This window comes from Chelmon rostratus, chromosome 14, assembly GCF_017976325.1.
Source record: "Chelmon rostratus isolate fCheRos1 chromosome 14, fCheRos1.pri, whole genome shotgun sequence".
In the NCBI taxonomy this organism is placed as follows: Eukaryota; Metazoa; Chordata; class Actinopteri; order Chaetodontiformes; family Chaetodontidae; genus Chelmon; species Chelmon rostratus.
The window spans coordinates 8,622,655-8,636,789 of record NC_055671.1 but is presented as its reverse complement, the minus strand read 5'-3'; the positions used below and the strand labels follow the sequence as shown (position 1 = coordinate 8,636,789).

Sequence of the window (14,135 nt, the reverse complement as noted above, 5' to 3'; positions counted from 1 at the left end):
GCAGTCAGACTGGGAACACCTCTTTGTTACTGTCACCTCTACTATTCCAGCTAATCTTACACTTATGAGGTGACGCAGGCGCTGGCAGATAACTGATCAGCGAGAGGAAAAAGCGTCACTGCACCTGGCTGAGCAACTACGCCTGGACAAGGACATCGGGAGAGACAAAACCTGCTTGGGAGCATTGTCCTAGTGACGGAGCAAACTCAAGCCCTGGGACAGATGGGGTTCTAAAAATAAAGGAAATTTGTTCTGGGAAGGTGACACAGAGTCTGAAGTGAGGTGATTTGTGCAGCAGCTAAGGGGAATAAACATTTGCATTTGACACAGATAACTTTCAGAGGAAGGACGGGGGTTTACCCTGATGTACAAAATGCTTATGGGGCCTCTGAACTCGGTGACAGTAGAGACCTCTCTGCACAGAAATCACCCGAGCTCTGCACAGAATGGCTGCTGTGTGCTCGTCTAGACGCAGGTGGTGGCTATTTTGATCAATTCAGCGGAAGAGCATAATGTCCCACAATTAGTAAGCTCTAGTCTTTATGAGGAAAATCAAGTGCTGTGCAGTGCGTCACAATCATAGGCAGTGGGCATCGGCTTCGTGTCTGATTCTAGTGGTGCTGTTCTGACACAGAAGAGGCAACTGAGCTCAAGGTGCAGTCAGACACGACAGGAAGTCAGCATGTGAGTACTCACTGTGATGCTGGGGCCAAACCCAGAGCCAGGCTGAGGGCTAGCAGCACTGATGTAGTTGCCCACAGCCGAATCCTGGCTGCTGGGTCCGTACAGGTCAGCCACAGGCCCTGGACTGTTAGCACCAGGGAAACCTCCGGGCCTTGACGGGTTGGTGCCTGCATACAAACACAGCGGGGAGCAGAGCAGCTCAGAAACACGCAACGACGATCAGTGCAACTCTCACTTGCTTTGACTCAAAGGGACACGTTTAAATCAAAAGAACACATTACTGGATTCATACGTTTGTCTCAAAGGACTTGCTTATAGGTCACATTACAGGTTACAGATGCGTACTGCTAACTACATGTTCAATTTCATTTCATCAACTGACAAAATGCTGCAGGATTTAGGTTAAAAGACCAAAATTAAGGGTGAATCCAGTATGATATTCTAAATATAATCTACATGCTGTGTGTATTATGCATAGGAGTAACATTCACTTTGTAGAATCATGCACAACACAAAACAAGCACGTTTCTAGGAATACTTCCACCATGCTAATAAACTAGTAAGGTTGCAGTGTAAATGTTGCCATGCATAATGTGAAGGAGTACTTGTAAAACAACATCGGCTGTTGAATAAGAAGAGTAACACAGGATTATTACAGTGAGGACTGTGGATATCACCGGAGCAGTTTGGACCCAGACATTTGAAGTATTTGATGCTTTCCTGTACAACCTAATGACTCATAGATGCCGCCAAGGACCTACTGAAAATGTTCTCAATACTTTCGGCTGCGAGTTTCAGCTTTTCAGTCTGCTGGAGTAACTTCAGGCATAAAACAAAACAGGTACGTGAGACAAGAGAAGGAGGCATAAGGGGCAAATATAAAAGCTTGACCCGAGTTCATCTGCAGGTCCAAACTCAGGGGGGGATAAAAAAGAAATACTGTACATGACTTACCACCTTTGCCCTGTGAGTAAGAGCAACTCAGACTAATAAAATGTCTTTTGAAAATCCAGATGCCTGCTAAAGGCCAATAACACTGGCAATACAGGAAAAAAACAGTCAGGGAGAAAGAAAAATGCAGTGATCTCTTAACAGCAATCTCCTCTGCTGTCAGCTTCACGTAACCCTCTGTCTCACCTTTAGTCAAAGACAGACTGTGAAAAAAGCTGTACAACTGCATTAAAAAGAAAAATCTTCCGACCACAGAAAAGGCTCCTTCTTGTGTATATATGAGCTCACAATCCCTATGATGCCTGAGAGAAGCCTTCGTAGCACATGTGAAGAAACACAGAGAGCAACTGCGATGCATGAAACGTGCTGCTGCAGCCACGCGCACAGCACGCCAACTGTATGACTGTCGCCATGTTGGACACTTCGCTCTCAAAGCTCTACGAGACTTGTTATGTCCATTAGAAGCACCTGAAAACATACTCTACATATTCGCGTATGGCTCTCTAGAAAAATGAAGCCATCTCACTAAACACACATCTAGTGCAGTTGACACTGCTGTTTAACTGTATGGACTTTAAACAGTGAGCAGCCAGTGCTCTTATCTTGCCTGCACAGCCCCCAGTAGGCTGGCTTATTATATAATTAAGGATTTTTTTCAGTTGAAATGGCAATCCTCATTTCCTATGACTGGTGATTTTTAATAGAGCATGGCTCACCCCTCTCCCTGTGAGGCTTTTTTTCCCCCTCTTTCCTTTAAATGTAGGGGCTGCACTCATTCTGCATTTAGCTTTGGGAGCAAAACAATCCCAAGTGCAATGCGGGTCAGATTGTTGTTCAGAATAGGGTCCACTGTGACACAGACCAGTGTGCTTCTATTCCATTTGATTTTTTAATAAGGAGTGATAGCGCTACGGCTTTCTTCTACTTGTGGCACAGACACATTCTACTGAAAGGACAAAAAACTGGAAGGCAAATCATTTGATGCTGGGACTGACTTCTGTGGGCAAAATACTTTGAAGGGAAAATGTGAAGACCTGAATTAATAAATAATTCTATACAGAACACAGTGCGCTGTGCTGACTGTCTCTGTCATCCGAGTTACATTTGCTTCACTTTAACTCACTTAAATGTAGTACTAAAGCACAGATGTAAGGCCTGTGCACAAGAAAAACATTTACCAATGAGATTTGCCATCAAACTGCATATGGAAACTGTTCTATTCTCCCTTTATCTGTGCACCACTATCTTCATCTGTGCAGCAGAGCTGTTCACCATAGGATTTGAACAGTGCTGACAGCATAAATGAAATATGGGTAATCCATGACCTACAGCTGGTAATCATCATCATAAAGCACCTAATACACACAAAACTCAATTATACTTCCTGACAAACATTCATTTCTGCTCTTATCTACTTAAAACAAACATCCACATAAACAGCACCACTGTGATTCTATTTACTATAATGTGCTATAATGTGATTTTCATGTCATTAGGCTCAAGGTTGGCTACAAATATAAAGTCTATTTCACAGACAACAAGCACATAAATTGTGTTACGATGTAATCGAGCTGTGTTGACTCACTCAGGATTTGAACGTGTCCTCTCAGGTGAGAAAAACCTGCTTTACCAACCAAGCAAAACTCAAACAAAAAAAAAACAACAACAACCACGCAGTCCAACAGAGTGACTTACAGTAGCTGCAGCTACAAAACTGAGGTGATGTGAGCCTTTCTACTCTCATATCAACTATAATGTGGACTGAATTAACATGCTAGAACCAAGCCTCAAAATCAGAGACAATGGTATTGGTGTGCATATTTGCAGTGGTGGAAAGTAGAAGTAATCTTCCCCTGACGTGCAGCTGTGCACTGCTTAACAGACCTATAGGAGGTAAAGAGTATAGTGAACTATGTTTGTAGAGCTACCACACTCTACACAAGTGTAACCACACAGATACTGAAACAGCAGACCTGCAGGAAACCCTTCAGAACCTCAGAAAATCACATCTGCGTAGCTGCTTCTCTGCACGCTGCCTGTGTTTTCTGCTATTCGCTGTGCTAAAGTTCGTACCGGCAGAGTCTGTGGGAAATGCCAACATCTTGCCTGGGGCAGCCGGCCAACACTTTAACCATTAGAGGGAGAGTTGGCCCCACAGGACAGCCCCTTTTGTTTCCAATATTTCTTGCTGCTATTATTATGAAGGTGGGGACACAGCAGTGGAGGCACAAGATTGAAGGCTGTGGCAGGATTCGAGCCCAGCGGGGGCACGCGGGTCTCCGGAGGCGGGGAACCTAACCGCTGCGTGTAGGTCAACACTGTCACTGATACATCTCCCACATCGCATGAAGGCACCCCACTAAACTAGACCTCCTTTACTTACAACTGCTTTAGATGAAATAAACAGTGGTGGTACGTCATGTCAGTGCAAACACGATCATGAGCATATAATCATCAGAAGAAAAAAAAATAGATGCATATAAATACTGTACGAGCCAAAAAAGGTTGTTAATGTCTGCTCTCAAAGAAATAGCATGAATTTACAATTATTTTGATGCATTGCATGCAGGTATTGAAATGCCAATGTGCACTATATTTTCATAGCTTTTGAAAGCTGTGATTACATAACGCGGATAAGAGAACATCAGAAAGAGCAAACACGATGAAAATGTGCTTGTGCTGTAGAGTAATGGCTGTATTATGCAAAAATGTTGTCTTTTAAGTGTCTAACATCGCACAGCATCTCTACTGATTTCCCAGTTAGACTTTCTCACTCTAATAACACGAGCAATCATTCTTACACTTAAAATACTTAAAGGGCTCGACAAAAAAAAAAAAAAGACACTCACTCCCACACTTAGCTCGTTCCTTTGCTGCTCAAAATTCACATAAACCTGAGCTCAGAGAGGCCGGTGTACTCTCCGACATCATCAGTAGTTATTTTGTTCACATGCAAATGAAGGAGGACATCCTGTGTGTGTGTGTGTGTGTGTGTGTGTGTGTGTTGGCCCCTTATGTGCAAGCAGGGGCTGGAACAGAACTTCACAAAGAAACAGAAAATCTACATTAAATTGAAAAAAGGAGGAAGAACATGCAATGCTATTTTGTCTGCAAGACATTTTTTTTCAAGTTTTTTTTGAAGGGGGGGGGGGATTTTTTTTCTTTCCTTAACAAAAGCAAGAGAAAACGTAAATAAATAAATGAATAAAAAAGATTAGATCATCTGCATGGAAAAATGTCATGAATCAAACTGAAAACTCCAAAACGTGGATGAGATAGATGCGCATATACAAACCTGGGTTCTTAAATTGATCCGGGCTGTGTAGGTGCTGGAGGGGGGAGTTGCAGGCGGAGGTGGCATGCTCACTGTGCAGCATCTGAGCCGCTTGGGGCCCCAGGGAGCCATAGTCAGCAAAGGAGCAGGGCCCCCCCCTCTGGTCACTGGGCGCAGAGTAAAACCCATAATCGGGGAGGCCTGGGAGATACAGTATAGGGTGGGGAGGGGGAGGGGAGGGGACTCCATCATTGTGGAAATCAACTTTTTCATTGTCAAAGTCAATGTCCAGATTGTTGAGCATATCTTGGTGTTGTGTTACACCATCTTTAGGTTACATCCTTGCATTTTGTCTGCTTTAATTGGCCCTCCCTGCCCTCCCTCCCCAGCAGCTCCTGCCATGTGGCCAGGCCCCCTTGACATACAGTCCGTGTTTGATACACTCAGCTGTATCTTATACATTAGCTGTACAATTATGGACACATGCTATCTCTGCCTGAAAGAACACAATTAAGACCTCCTCAGTTAAGCTAATGGCTTGACTTGACTCAAAAGGACCAATAACAATAAATACAAAATATACAGTAGGGCCACAGCTTTGATATTCTGGTTTGCATAATTGACCCGTGTCCTCCATGTTTTCAGGCAATCATTAAAGGGTGAGATAAAACTGAAGAATCATTAAAACACAGGTCAATACATTTCTCATTTCAAACCGACAATTCTTCGCCGACATACCTGAAGGAAGGTTTTGTCATTTAAATGAAAAGAAACAGAAAGCGCACCAATCAATAATTAATTTAAAGCCTCTTTTTTGACCAATAGCAACAGATGATAAGGTTTTTTTTTAATGTGAATGAGATACAGAGACATTGGTGTTTACTGATGATAGGCATTCTGAAGTGCACTAAGCACTCTAAGCACGTCTCAGATTGGCCTCTTCCAATGATTCTCTCTTTGACACAGATGGTGGATTATCAACAAAATGTCTTTCAGCAATAAGTCGTGCTGACATTTATTGCTTGTCCTCTTAATCTGAGACAAGCTGCTCATATAAAGAGTGCAATTAAAAGAAACTGCTTCTTCTCACACCTCTTTGATAACAGAGTTAATCTACTCAGGAGGGACTGAGATTGGTGACACCGGCTTTTTCATGCTGGGTTTCCCCTGCTGTGTGTTTGTTTTTTTTTTGGCTTTTTTTTTTTTTTTGGGTCCTGGAGCGAATAGCCATTCAAAGCCACTTCACCTCCACCCATTCAGAGTGAGACAGTCCACTTCTGCCAAATGGAATGTAAGCACCAGCCATGTTTCTCCTCGCCAATGCTTTTTAGCACTCTGATCTCACCACTTGTGGGCTGTCTGCCCACTCATCAAATTATAGGCTCCAAATACGGCAGGCTTCCCACGTACGTCACATAATGCCTGACACATTGAACAAAGCTCAAGAACCAATCATTCCATTTACTTCACTTAGACAAATGTCACCGAAAATTGATTGGCCTTGCTAATGAGGAAAAATGGATCAATGGAATAATTATAATGGGGGAAAAACATTTGACAATAGCACAAACCATGTTATTGGGAATTCATAAAGAAACCATTCTAATATGTCACCAGTTCAGAACAGAGGAGACTGGAACCAAACAGGCTTTACTTTACATTTTATAATACTTTCACTTTGCTTTATTAGTGAACATATTTGAAAAATCCGCTCTCAGAGAACACATTTGACCATGAACCGTGTTGTGTCGTCTTGGTAAAGTGAAGCTGCAGCATCTTTGAAGGGGTTAGATGACATGCAAACAGGATATAAAGAATGTTTTACTCATGAAAGGAGATTCTTATTTTCATCATTACTATTATCTCAACCAAGCCTACATTAGAATAAGGGTATTGTGGTTGCTAAATCCAAATATTGCTAGCAGCTGATTATTGAAGTGGGTCTTGCTTTAAAACTGGAGAGGGAAGTGATTTTCATTTGAGAAAAGGTTCTAGTTTTAAGCAACTGAACACACATCAAGATGGGCAGACACTGTTTTCTTTAATCCTTTATGTTATGTTAACTCACATTTTTTTCAATTTGCCTTTCTGCTCAGCCAGAACCTGCAAATTTTATGCTCACATCGTATGGATCCATCGAGCGGCTGTGATGTGGGTGCTTACACTGAATGTAAACATGGGGCCCTGATCGGTTTTGTCTATTGACAATTCCAATAAAGTGTATTCAAACAACATAACCGTGTCACGAACAATGTTGACACAAAGAGAGAGAGAGAGGGAGCATTACTTTATGTGATCCCATTTTAAAATGGAGCTGCAGATGGCTGCAGACTAACCGGCCTGTCAATTCTGCAGCCAAGTTCAGCTACAGCCACTACAACACGTAAAATACTCCTTCATTAATACTAAAACAAGCTAACTGAAGATTGTAAGGGGTCTTTTGACATTAGCAACATGAGGAATTAGACCTGTACAAATAAATCTGTACAGTGTCTGTCTAGCTTTACAAAAAGTTCAAATCTCATAAAGTCCCATTCAAACCAATAACCGACTCCCGAGCTTGAGCAATTTACCCTTTACATCTATCAACTACCACCCACTGGGCAGCGCTGGGTGTCGTGAGTGTTGACATACAGTACAGAGATGTAATGCATACATAGTTATATTTTCAGACGCTGCATGCCGCTGCACAGTCCACAGGTGTGGCAGGCTCAGGTAAGAAGCTGGCTTTGTTTGCCGGACTGAGGCAGCTGGACAAGAGTACGACTCAGACACTCATGCACAAACATTCTCAAAGCCATATATTTTCATCATAGGCTATCTGATTTGTTATGCAGGATGAGACAGGGCAGAGTGTGCCCACAGCTGCATTAGTATCACCGATCATATCACTGCGCCTCAGACCTTCCCACTATTAATATTCACACAATCTATCCAGAACAATGGGCCTTTCTTGGACTCCTTTTTTTTCCACTGGCCACTAATTGGATGTAATTACTCATCTACAAAACAAATGAGCGTGCTGAGGTTGCCTTGGAGACTAGATCAGGGGATCCAGCAGTGCGCATCGTTCGCAGGGCTTCATTTATACTGGTAATTATCTCCCCTACCCCCACCCTCTTTCCCTTCTGCCCTCAGTGACCAAAGCTGGCTGCGAGGCGATGGAGAGGGGAGTGTCTTGCAGTCATCTGTTACTGACATCATCGGGGTGGCTCTCTTTAAGTGGATAAATGCCCTGCTCTCGTTCCCACTTTGCCAGGTGACTGCCTTTAAGGAGGAATCACAAACCTTGAAAGTACTGCTGCTCTTTTTCTCACTCGTTGGAAAATAAAACTAATCACGCTGATGATAAAATATAGTGTCATGCTCCCTGGCCTGCTGGGACTTCAGAATGTGAAAAATATTTTCATAAGTTTGCCAGTGCTCTGAAACAAAGTTTGTGATTCACTTCATTTCAAATCCCGCAGAAACTCAACATATTACCGAACACACACACATGTTCAAAGGCACCACAAACCAGCAGTGTCACATCATAATTAAAAACGCTGCCGGAACCTGCTATTACCCTCAAAATGATTAACAGGTCTCTTAATACAGGGACTCAAACTTAACAACAACAATTTGTACTATTTTTTATGTACTATTTTTTATGTCAGTAATGTTCACAAGCATCAATTAAACATGCTGACTTTTCATTTAGAAGTCCACCCCTTGCATATGCAGAAATATCCTGCTTTTTCTGCAGTCAACAAATGGGGAATGCTGGGAAATGGGGAATATAAATATCTATTACCAAAAGTTATTTTCATTTCTGCAAGGAATAATTTCTCATGCAGTCACTCCTCCCTTTCCCTCGCGGCGCCACTGAGATTCCTCGGTGGCCATCAAACCACATCACTCTACAGAAGACGTCAATAAACCTGACATGCTGCTTCTCAAATTAGCTTTGAATTTTAGAGCTACCATAATTAGCTTTTCCATTTTCACCAATGTCATTTAAAAATAGCGTGAAAGAAACAGCTCTTTTGCTGTCTAGCCTTGCTTTCACTTTCCATTTGAAATAATCTTTTCTGAATGAATGGCTGAGTAATTAACAGCACTAGACACCCTTTTCAGAGAGCACAGACATTTCATAAATAATACATATTTAATGTCTTGTCATTTTGTGTTCAGAGAAGCTTGGCTAATTAATTTTAACAGATGATTTCTTCTTGCATTTACTCACCCATACTCAGGCCTCTGTGCTTTTTTACTTTTCATTTTATGCCTGCTTTTCCCTTTTCTTGCTGTTCTTTCCAGTAATGGACAAACTCAACAGAGCTACTGATTTACATTTAGCCTCAACCATGGCTGGGGGGCTGATTGTGGAAAGTTACAGAGGAAGAGGAAATGTGAACACTGCATTATGGGTAAAACAATGCGCAACAGTGTAGTAAATCAGCGCACACTCATTTGAGTCTGATGCAGATTTTAACCTGTGTGGGATGTGGTCTGGCTGGGACTGAGAAAGGGCACTCAGTTATCTACAGTCGGCACAGATTATCCTATCGTGAGCAGGCTCAGAGCTGACAGCCATGGCCTTTTGGTTGAACACATTTTTTCAAACATGTCTGGTCAGGGTTGTGTGGTCTGAGGAAATCTAGGACTCACTATAACTGAAATCTGAGAGTGATACAGGCTACATGTAACGGTCATTTAGACACAGAGGGAAGTGAATATGAATTAACTAGACGAGGGATGTTTTACAGCAGACTCACTCTAATACTGTAGGTTAACAGATTAGTCAATTTTCTCACATCTTAAAAATCAATTGGGAGGCATTTATCTCATAACACTGTCTATAATGTTATCTTATGTACTGACAAAGGTATGCAGGAAATTATGAAATTTACTCATGTATGTAACTACAAATACGTAAGTGAAAATAAAGCCTCGTAAAATTTCTAAACCTATCGCTTCCAAATAAATGTAAATGTAAATGAAACATAAACTCCTGCATTGACTGAGAAGGATATAACACAAACAGCATTTCAGTGGGTCTTCTTCGTAGAATGTGTTACGTATGCAGCCCCTGGACGGCAGAGTAGTGATGTCCCTAAAGGCCTGTGCCTGTAACCTCAGAGCATCTGCTACCCACAGCTGTGAGAGCCACCGCTTCGTGGTGGAGGCGCAAAGGGACACTTTGCCCTCCCCGATGTGTCACATCTTTCCCTGGGCCTTGAACAAAAACCCAAGCAGGATGGGCTTGGCATGCCTGCTCATGTTATTTTGCACCAAATGCATGTAAAGCGCCTCTGGCCTCAGAGCTGAGCTCTGCAGATTAGCATCTGGGACAAATGGACCTGAGCTCACCAAGAGCCAGATTGATTAAGACCAGCGCACACAGCCAATCCTGGACTCCTCTCGGGCACTGCTGAAGATCACAGAGTTCGTCGGGAGGGAACTGATAATGATCTTGATCTGAAAATGTCTGTCGCACAAGTTCCCTTCTTTTCATTTGTGAAGAAACAAGAGGTGAGATGAGTAAAAGTGAGAAAAGACCAAAAAAGAGCAACAACTAACTGAGGGGAGGAATGGGTTTTTAAAAATGTGAAGACCATCCTGAGCTGGCAGGGACACCTCCGCAATTCATACGGCAGTCCAATTTCTGCACAACACTGACCACAGCCAACTCTATTTCAGTTTTGAACCCCTGAGTCAAGTCAGACATACTGTACATAGCAAGTACCCAGACCTCTAAAAGCAGCTGAATGGGGCGTTGTGTTCACTGCAGGTAGACCTGAGATCTGAGACTGACATCTGAGCTTCCCAGAAAGCTCAGAGGGATTCAGGAAAACACTCAACCAGAGTAGACTGGGACCTGTGAAGTGCCCCGGACTGTCAGAACCATCTGCATCACTTGCATTTTCCACTGTTTGTACCAGACAATGCTGCAGCACAGGAGATTTCAGATAAGTCTACTTTAAAATGAGCCGAATGATAACCGGCCTTCTTTTAAAGATCTGTTACATTAGCAGGCCTTCAGGATGATTTATCAGTATGCATATTCAGTATGCAAGTTGTTGACATAAACGTCTGAATATTCTCATTAATGCATCTACTACCTGTTAGTATCAGCTAGAGTGGCAACTGTGGCTCATTCATGCAGGTTCATCCTTCATTCTACAGCAGAGCTGGATTATACCTGTCCTAAATGCAGACCAGGTGCTGGTGGATGCATTAGTCATCTCCAAATTAGCAATTTCCTCCATGCTGCTTAACTATGCAGATGTTCAGCCTCTGCAACTGATATAATGTGGCTGCCCTCTGCATCCTGCAGTAGCACCCTGCAGTATTTAAAATCAGCCTCAAACCTATGGTACCAGCATATAAAGCCCAGTAAGGGCCAGCACCTCTCTACCTCCAGGCGATGGTAAACTGTGCAGGAGCCAGCTCTCTCTGATCTACTTCTTGCCTAGAGCCAGAGTCTCTCAAACGTCCTCCCAAACATGCATCAAGACTGGTCCTTGTTCTTGCTCTATAGTGGCGCAACATGCTCCTGGTAGAGGATCAGGGCAGCAAAATACCTCACTTTCTTCAAATGCACACTGAAGACCCACCTCTTCAAAAAAGTACCTGGACTGACAGCACCGTGGATTCAGCCTTTACTAAATAAGACACGCTGTCTTGCCTGCCCTGAAAGCAACCATAACCCAGTGTTTACTCTGTGATAAATGGTGCTTGTTCCTGTCCTGAAATGGAAAACTCACCTACAGTTACAAGCTGTCAAACCTTTAATCTGCATTGTTTTACAGTAAGGACACCACTGTATTAGTAAGAGAAGTATGTTGAGTTCTTGTGCAGTATTTAAATGTAAGTCTACTAGAGAGCCACTGTACAAGGCTGCAAGAGATGTAGTTCCCAAATTTAGCAAATGTAAAAATAAGCAGTAAGATCTTCTCTGGTAGCTTGAGGAAAATGTTAACGTACGGTTTATGTAGGACAAACAGTATCTTAGCAAAGTTAGACAGACAGTGCTGTCTACGTCTTCAGCAACTTTTCTTGTTATGGTACACAACTACAGCTGCGTCTAGGGTGTAGTTTGCTCCAAGTGGCAGGCCGTAGTGAGAAGTCCAAAATACACCTTGTCATCAGCAGTGGTCTGTCAGAGAGAGGGAAGTCAGCATGCTGTCATTTTGTCTGTTGAGCTTCGGGAGTAGGGTGAAAGTGCCCTCTGTCAGGGATGGAAAATGTCTTCCTCGATCTCACGACGCTGTGTGTGTGTGTGTGTGTGTGTGTGTGTGTGTGTGTGTGTGTGTGTGTGTGTGTGAGTGTGTGTGTATCGCTGACAAACAAGCCTCGCAGCCTGCACAAAGGCAGCATCTGCACACAAAAAACTCACTCTTAAAGCAACATGAGTCTATATCATAACCGTCACAAGTGTCGAAATATAATTTTACTTGGGATATACATTATATTCTTATTGCAGATTTAAATTCTGTGGTTTTGACTGACAATTGAGGTGACAAAGCACCAGGCTTGCATCCCTCCCACTGGGTCAAAGTAGAGTATGTGGTGCTCTATGGGAACTGTAGGTGGAGTCAAAGCACAAAGAATCTGCACTGACATCACACATAAGGCTTTTTTACAACAAAGACCCTCATCTGCACTAAAAATAGAGAATTTAGCAAAACATTTAACCACTTGAATTGCTATTTCTGACTTGGTTTTGGGCTGAGTGGGCTGCAGATGAATCCATAAGATAGGACGGAGATGCAGCAACATCCCCAGACATTACGCAGAGAGGAAGGTCAAGCCTAAACAATCTGTGTCCAATCTGTGCTCTGTCTGTGTCCGTACAGAAAGAAGAGAGCACTGAATGTATTAATCCATGCAGTGTGTTATTAGCATCATCTCACACACTTCATAAATCATCAATAAATCCTTTTTTCACTCTGTCAAAAAGCCACAAACCACAGAACAAAGGACTGCACTCGTTATATCATCAAGGTGCATTGTTGAAGCTTTTCTCTGGAGAACAGAGTGGTTAATAAATGGAAACAATAAAACAGGAAACAGCTGATTTAGGTAACATCCTACAGATAGTTCACGAGTTCATTGAAATCACATCATATTCCAGATGTTCGTGTTGTAATGATACTCTTGATTTGCAGACAGAATCTGCCTTTTACTGAGGAAGTACGGAGATTTCACCGAGTGATATTTTCCTTAAAACTGCCTCTTGGCTGTTTAAGTACTCTAAAACAGGCCCATGATGTCACTGTTTACCACTCTAACCCTCCCCCCTCCCTCCCCTCACCCCCTGTTCATAGTCATTTGCTTGTCTCCCTTCCATTTGCAGCTGTCAGAATTAAACTGTACATAATGGTTGCCATCACGTCTCTTGCTTCCTGGCTGCTGCTAACCCCAAATCAACATTCCTGCTTCTTAGTGATGTTCATTGCAATTGTTGGGCAAATTGTTTGTTTTGAAAATGCAAGATCAAATAGCCCGATGTGAAAGAAAGAGCATCTGATTGGCTTCCAGTGTTCCCTCTGTTGATTTGAATTAAGTGCAAATGAGGACAGGTGGGTGAATTTGTTTGTCTGTATGTGCGTGTGCAGATGTAAGGAGTGTGCATTCACCGCAGCCGCGCGTGTGTTCATGCGCAAGTGTGTGTATCTTCAGGTACAAACCAGACAACATCTGAGTTACAATTAAAGCAGATTTTCACCAACAAGCTTCTAATGATTAAGAATGTCTGATTAGGAAAGGCACTTTTCCCTAAAGCCTGGAGGCCGTGTGCTCAGTCAGGGGAGCTATTATTGACAGCTTCTGAATGATCTACAGTTGTAAGGGTGGAAAAAGCAGGATGCCTAAATGAAGCCAACAAGCTAATCGATGCCGTGTTTAAAACGTGCGTCCTGCTTTTGGAACAAATCTCTTGGCAGATGTTCATCTGTATGTGAATAAAGCGCAAACACAGAGGACTGACTGATCTTTGCATTTGGATTTTTAAGCATCTGTATTTACTCATATACTCTAACATACAAGTGCAACACTAGCATAAGCGCTCATTGGCGAAGTGATGACATGATAAACAACCATTAGGTGTCCCGTGTTGAAAACTGATCAGGTCAAACCAGAGACAAAACCTCACGAAAACGTAAAGCAGAGTAGAGGAAAAGAAGAAAACACTGACTGACTGTAGTGGAAACTGGTTGACTACTGCTACTACTTACTTGAC

The 14,135-nt window shown here is 42.7% G+C and overlaps 1 protein-coding gene across 6 annotated transcripts in view; it reads right to left on the bottom strand.

Moving 5' to 3' along the window:
- LOC121616998 (RNA-binding protein Musashi homolog 2) overlaps positions 1–14,135 on the bottom strand; it is a 238,794-nt gene that overhangs the window by 11,053 nt on the left and 213,606 nt on the right. For 3 of the 6 annotated variants that reach the window (XM_041951942.1, XM_041951943.1, XM_041951944.1), the window contains exons 12-13: positions 4,931–5,110; positions 697–851 (exon numbers count right to left, since the gene is read on the bottom strand). In XM_041951942.1, coding sequence (XP_041807876.1) covers positions 697–851; positions 4,931–5,110 — 335 coding nt within the window. The remainder of the gene's footprint in view (positions 1–696; positions 852–4,930; positions 5,111–14,135) is intronic. The other 3 variants (XM_041951946.1, XM_041951947.1, XM_041951948.1) reach the window with 1 other exon arrangement.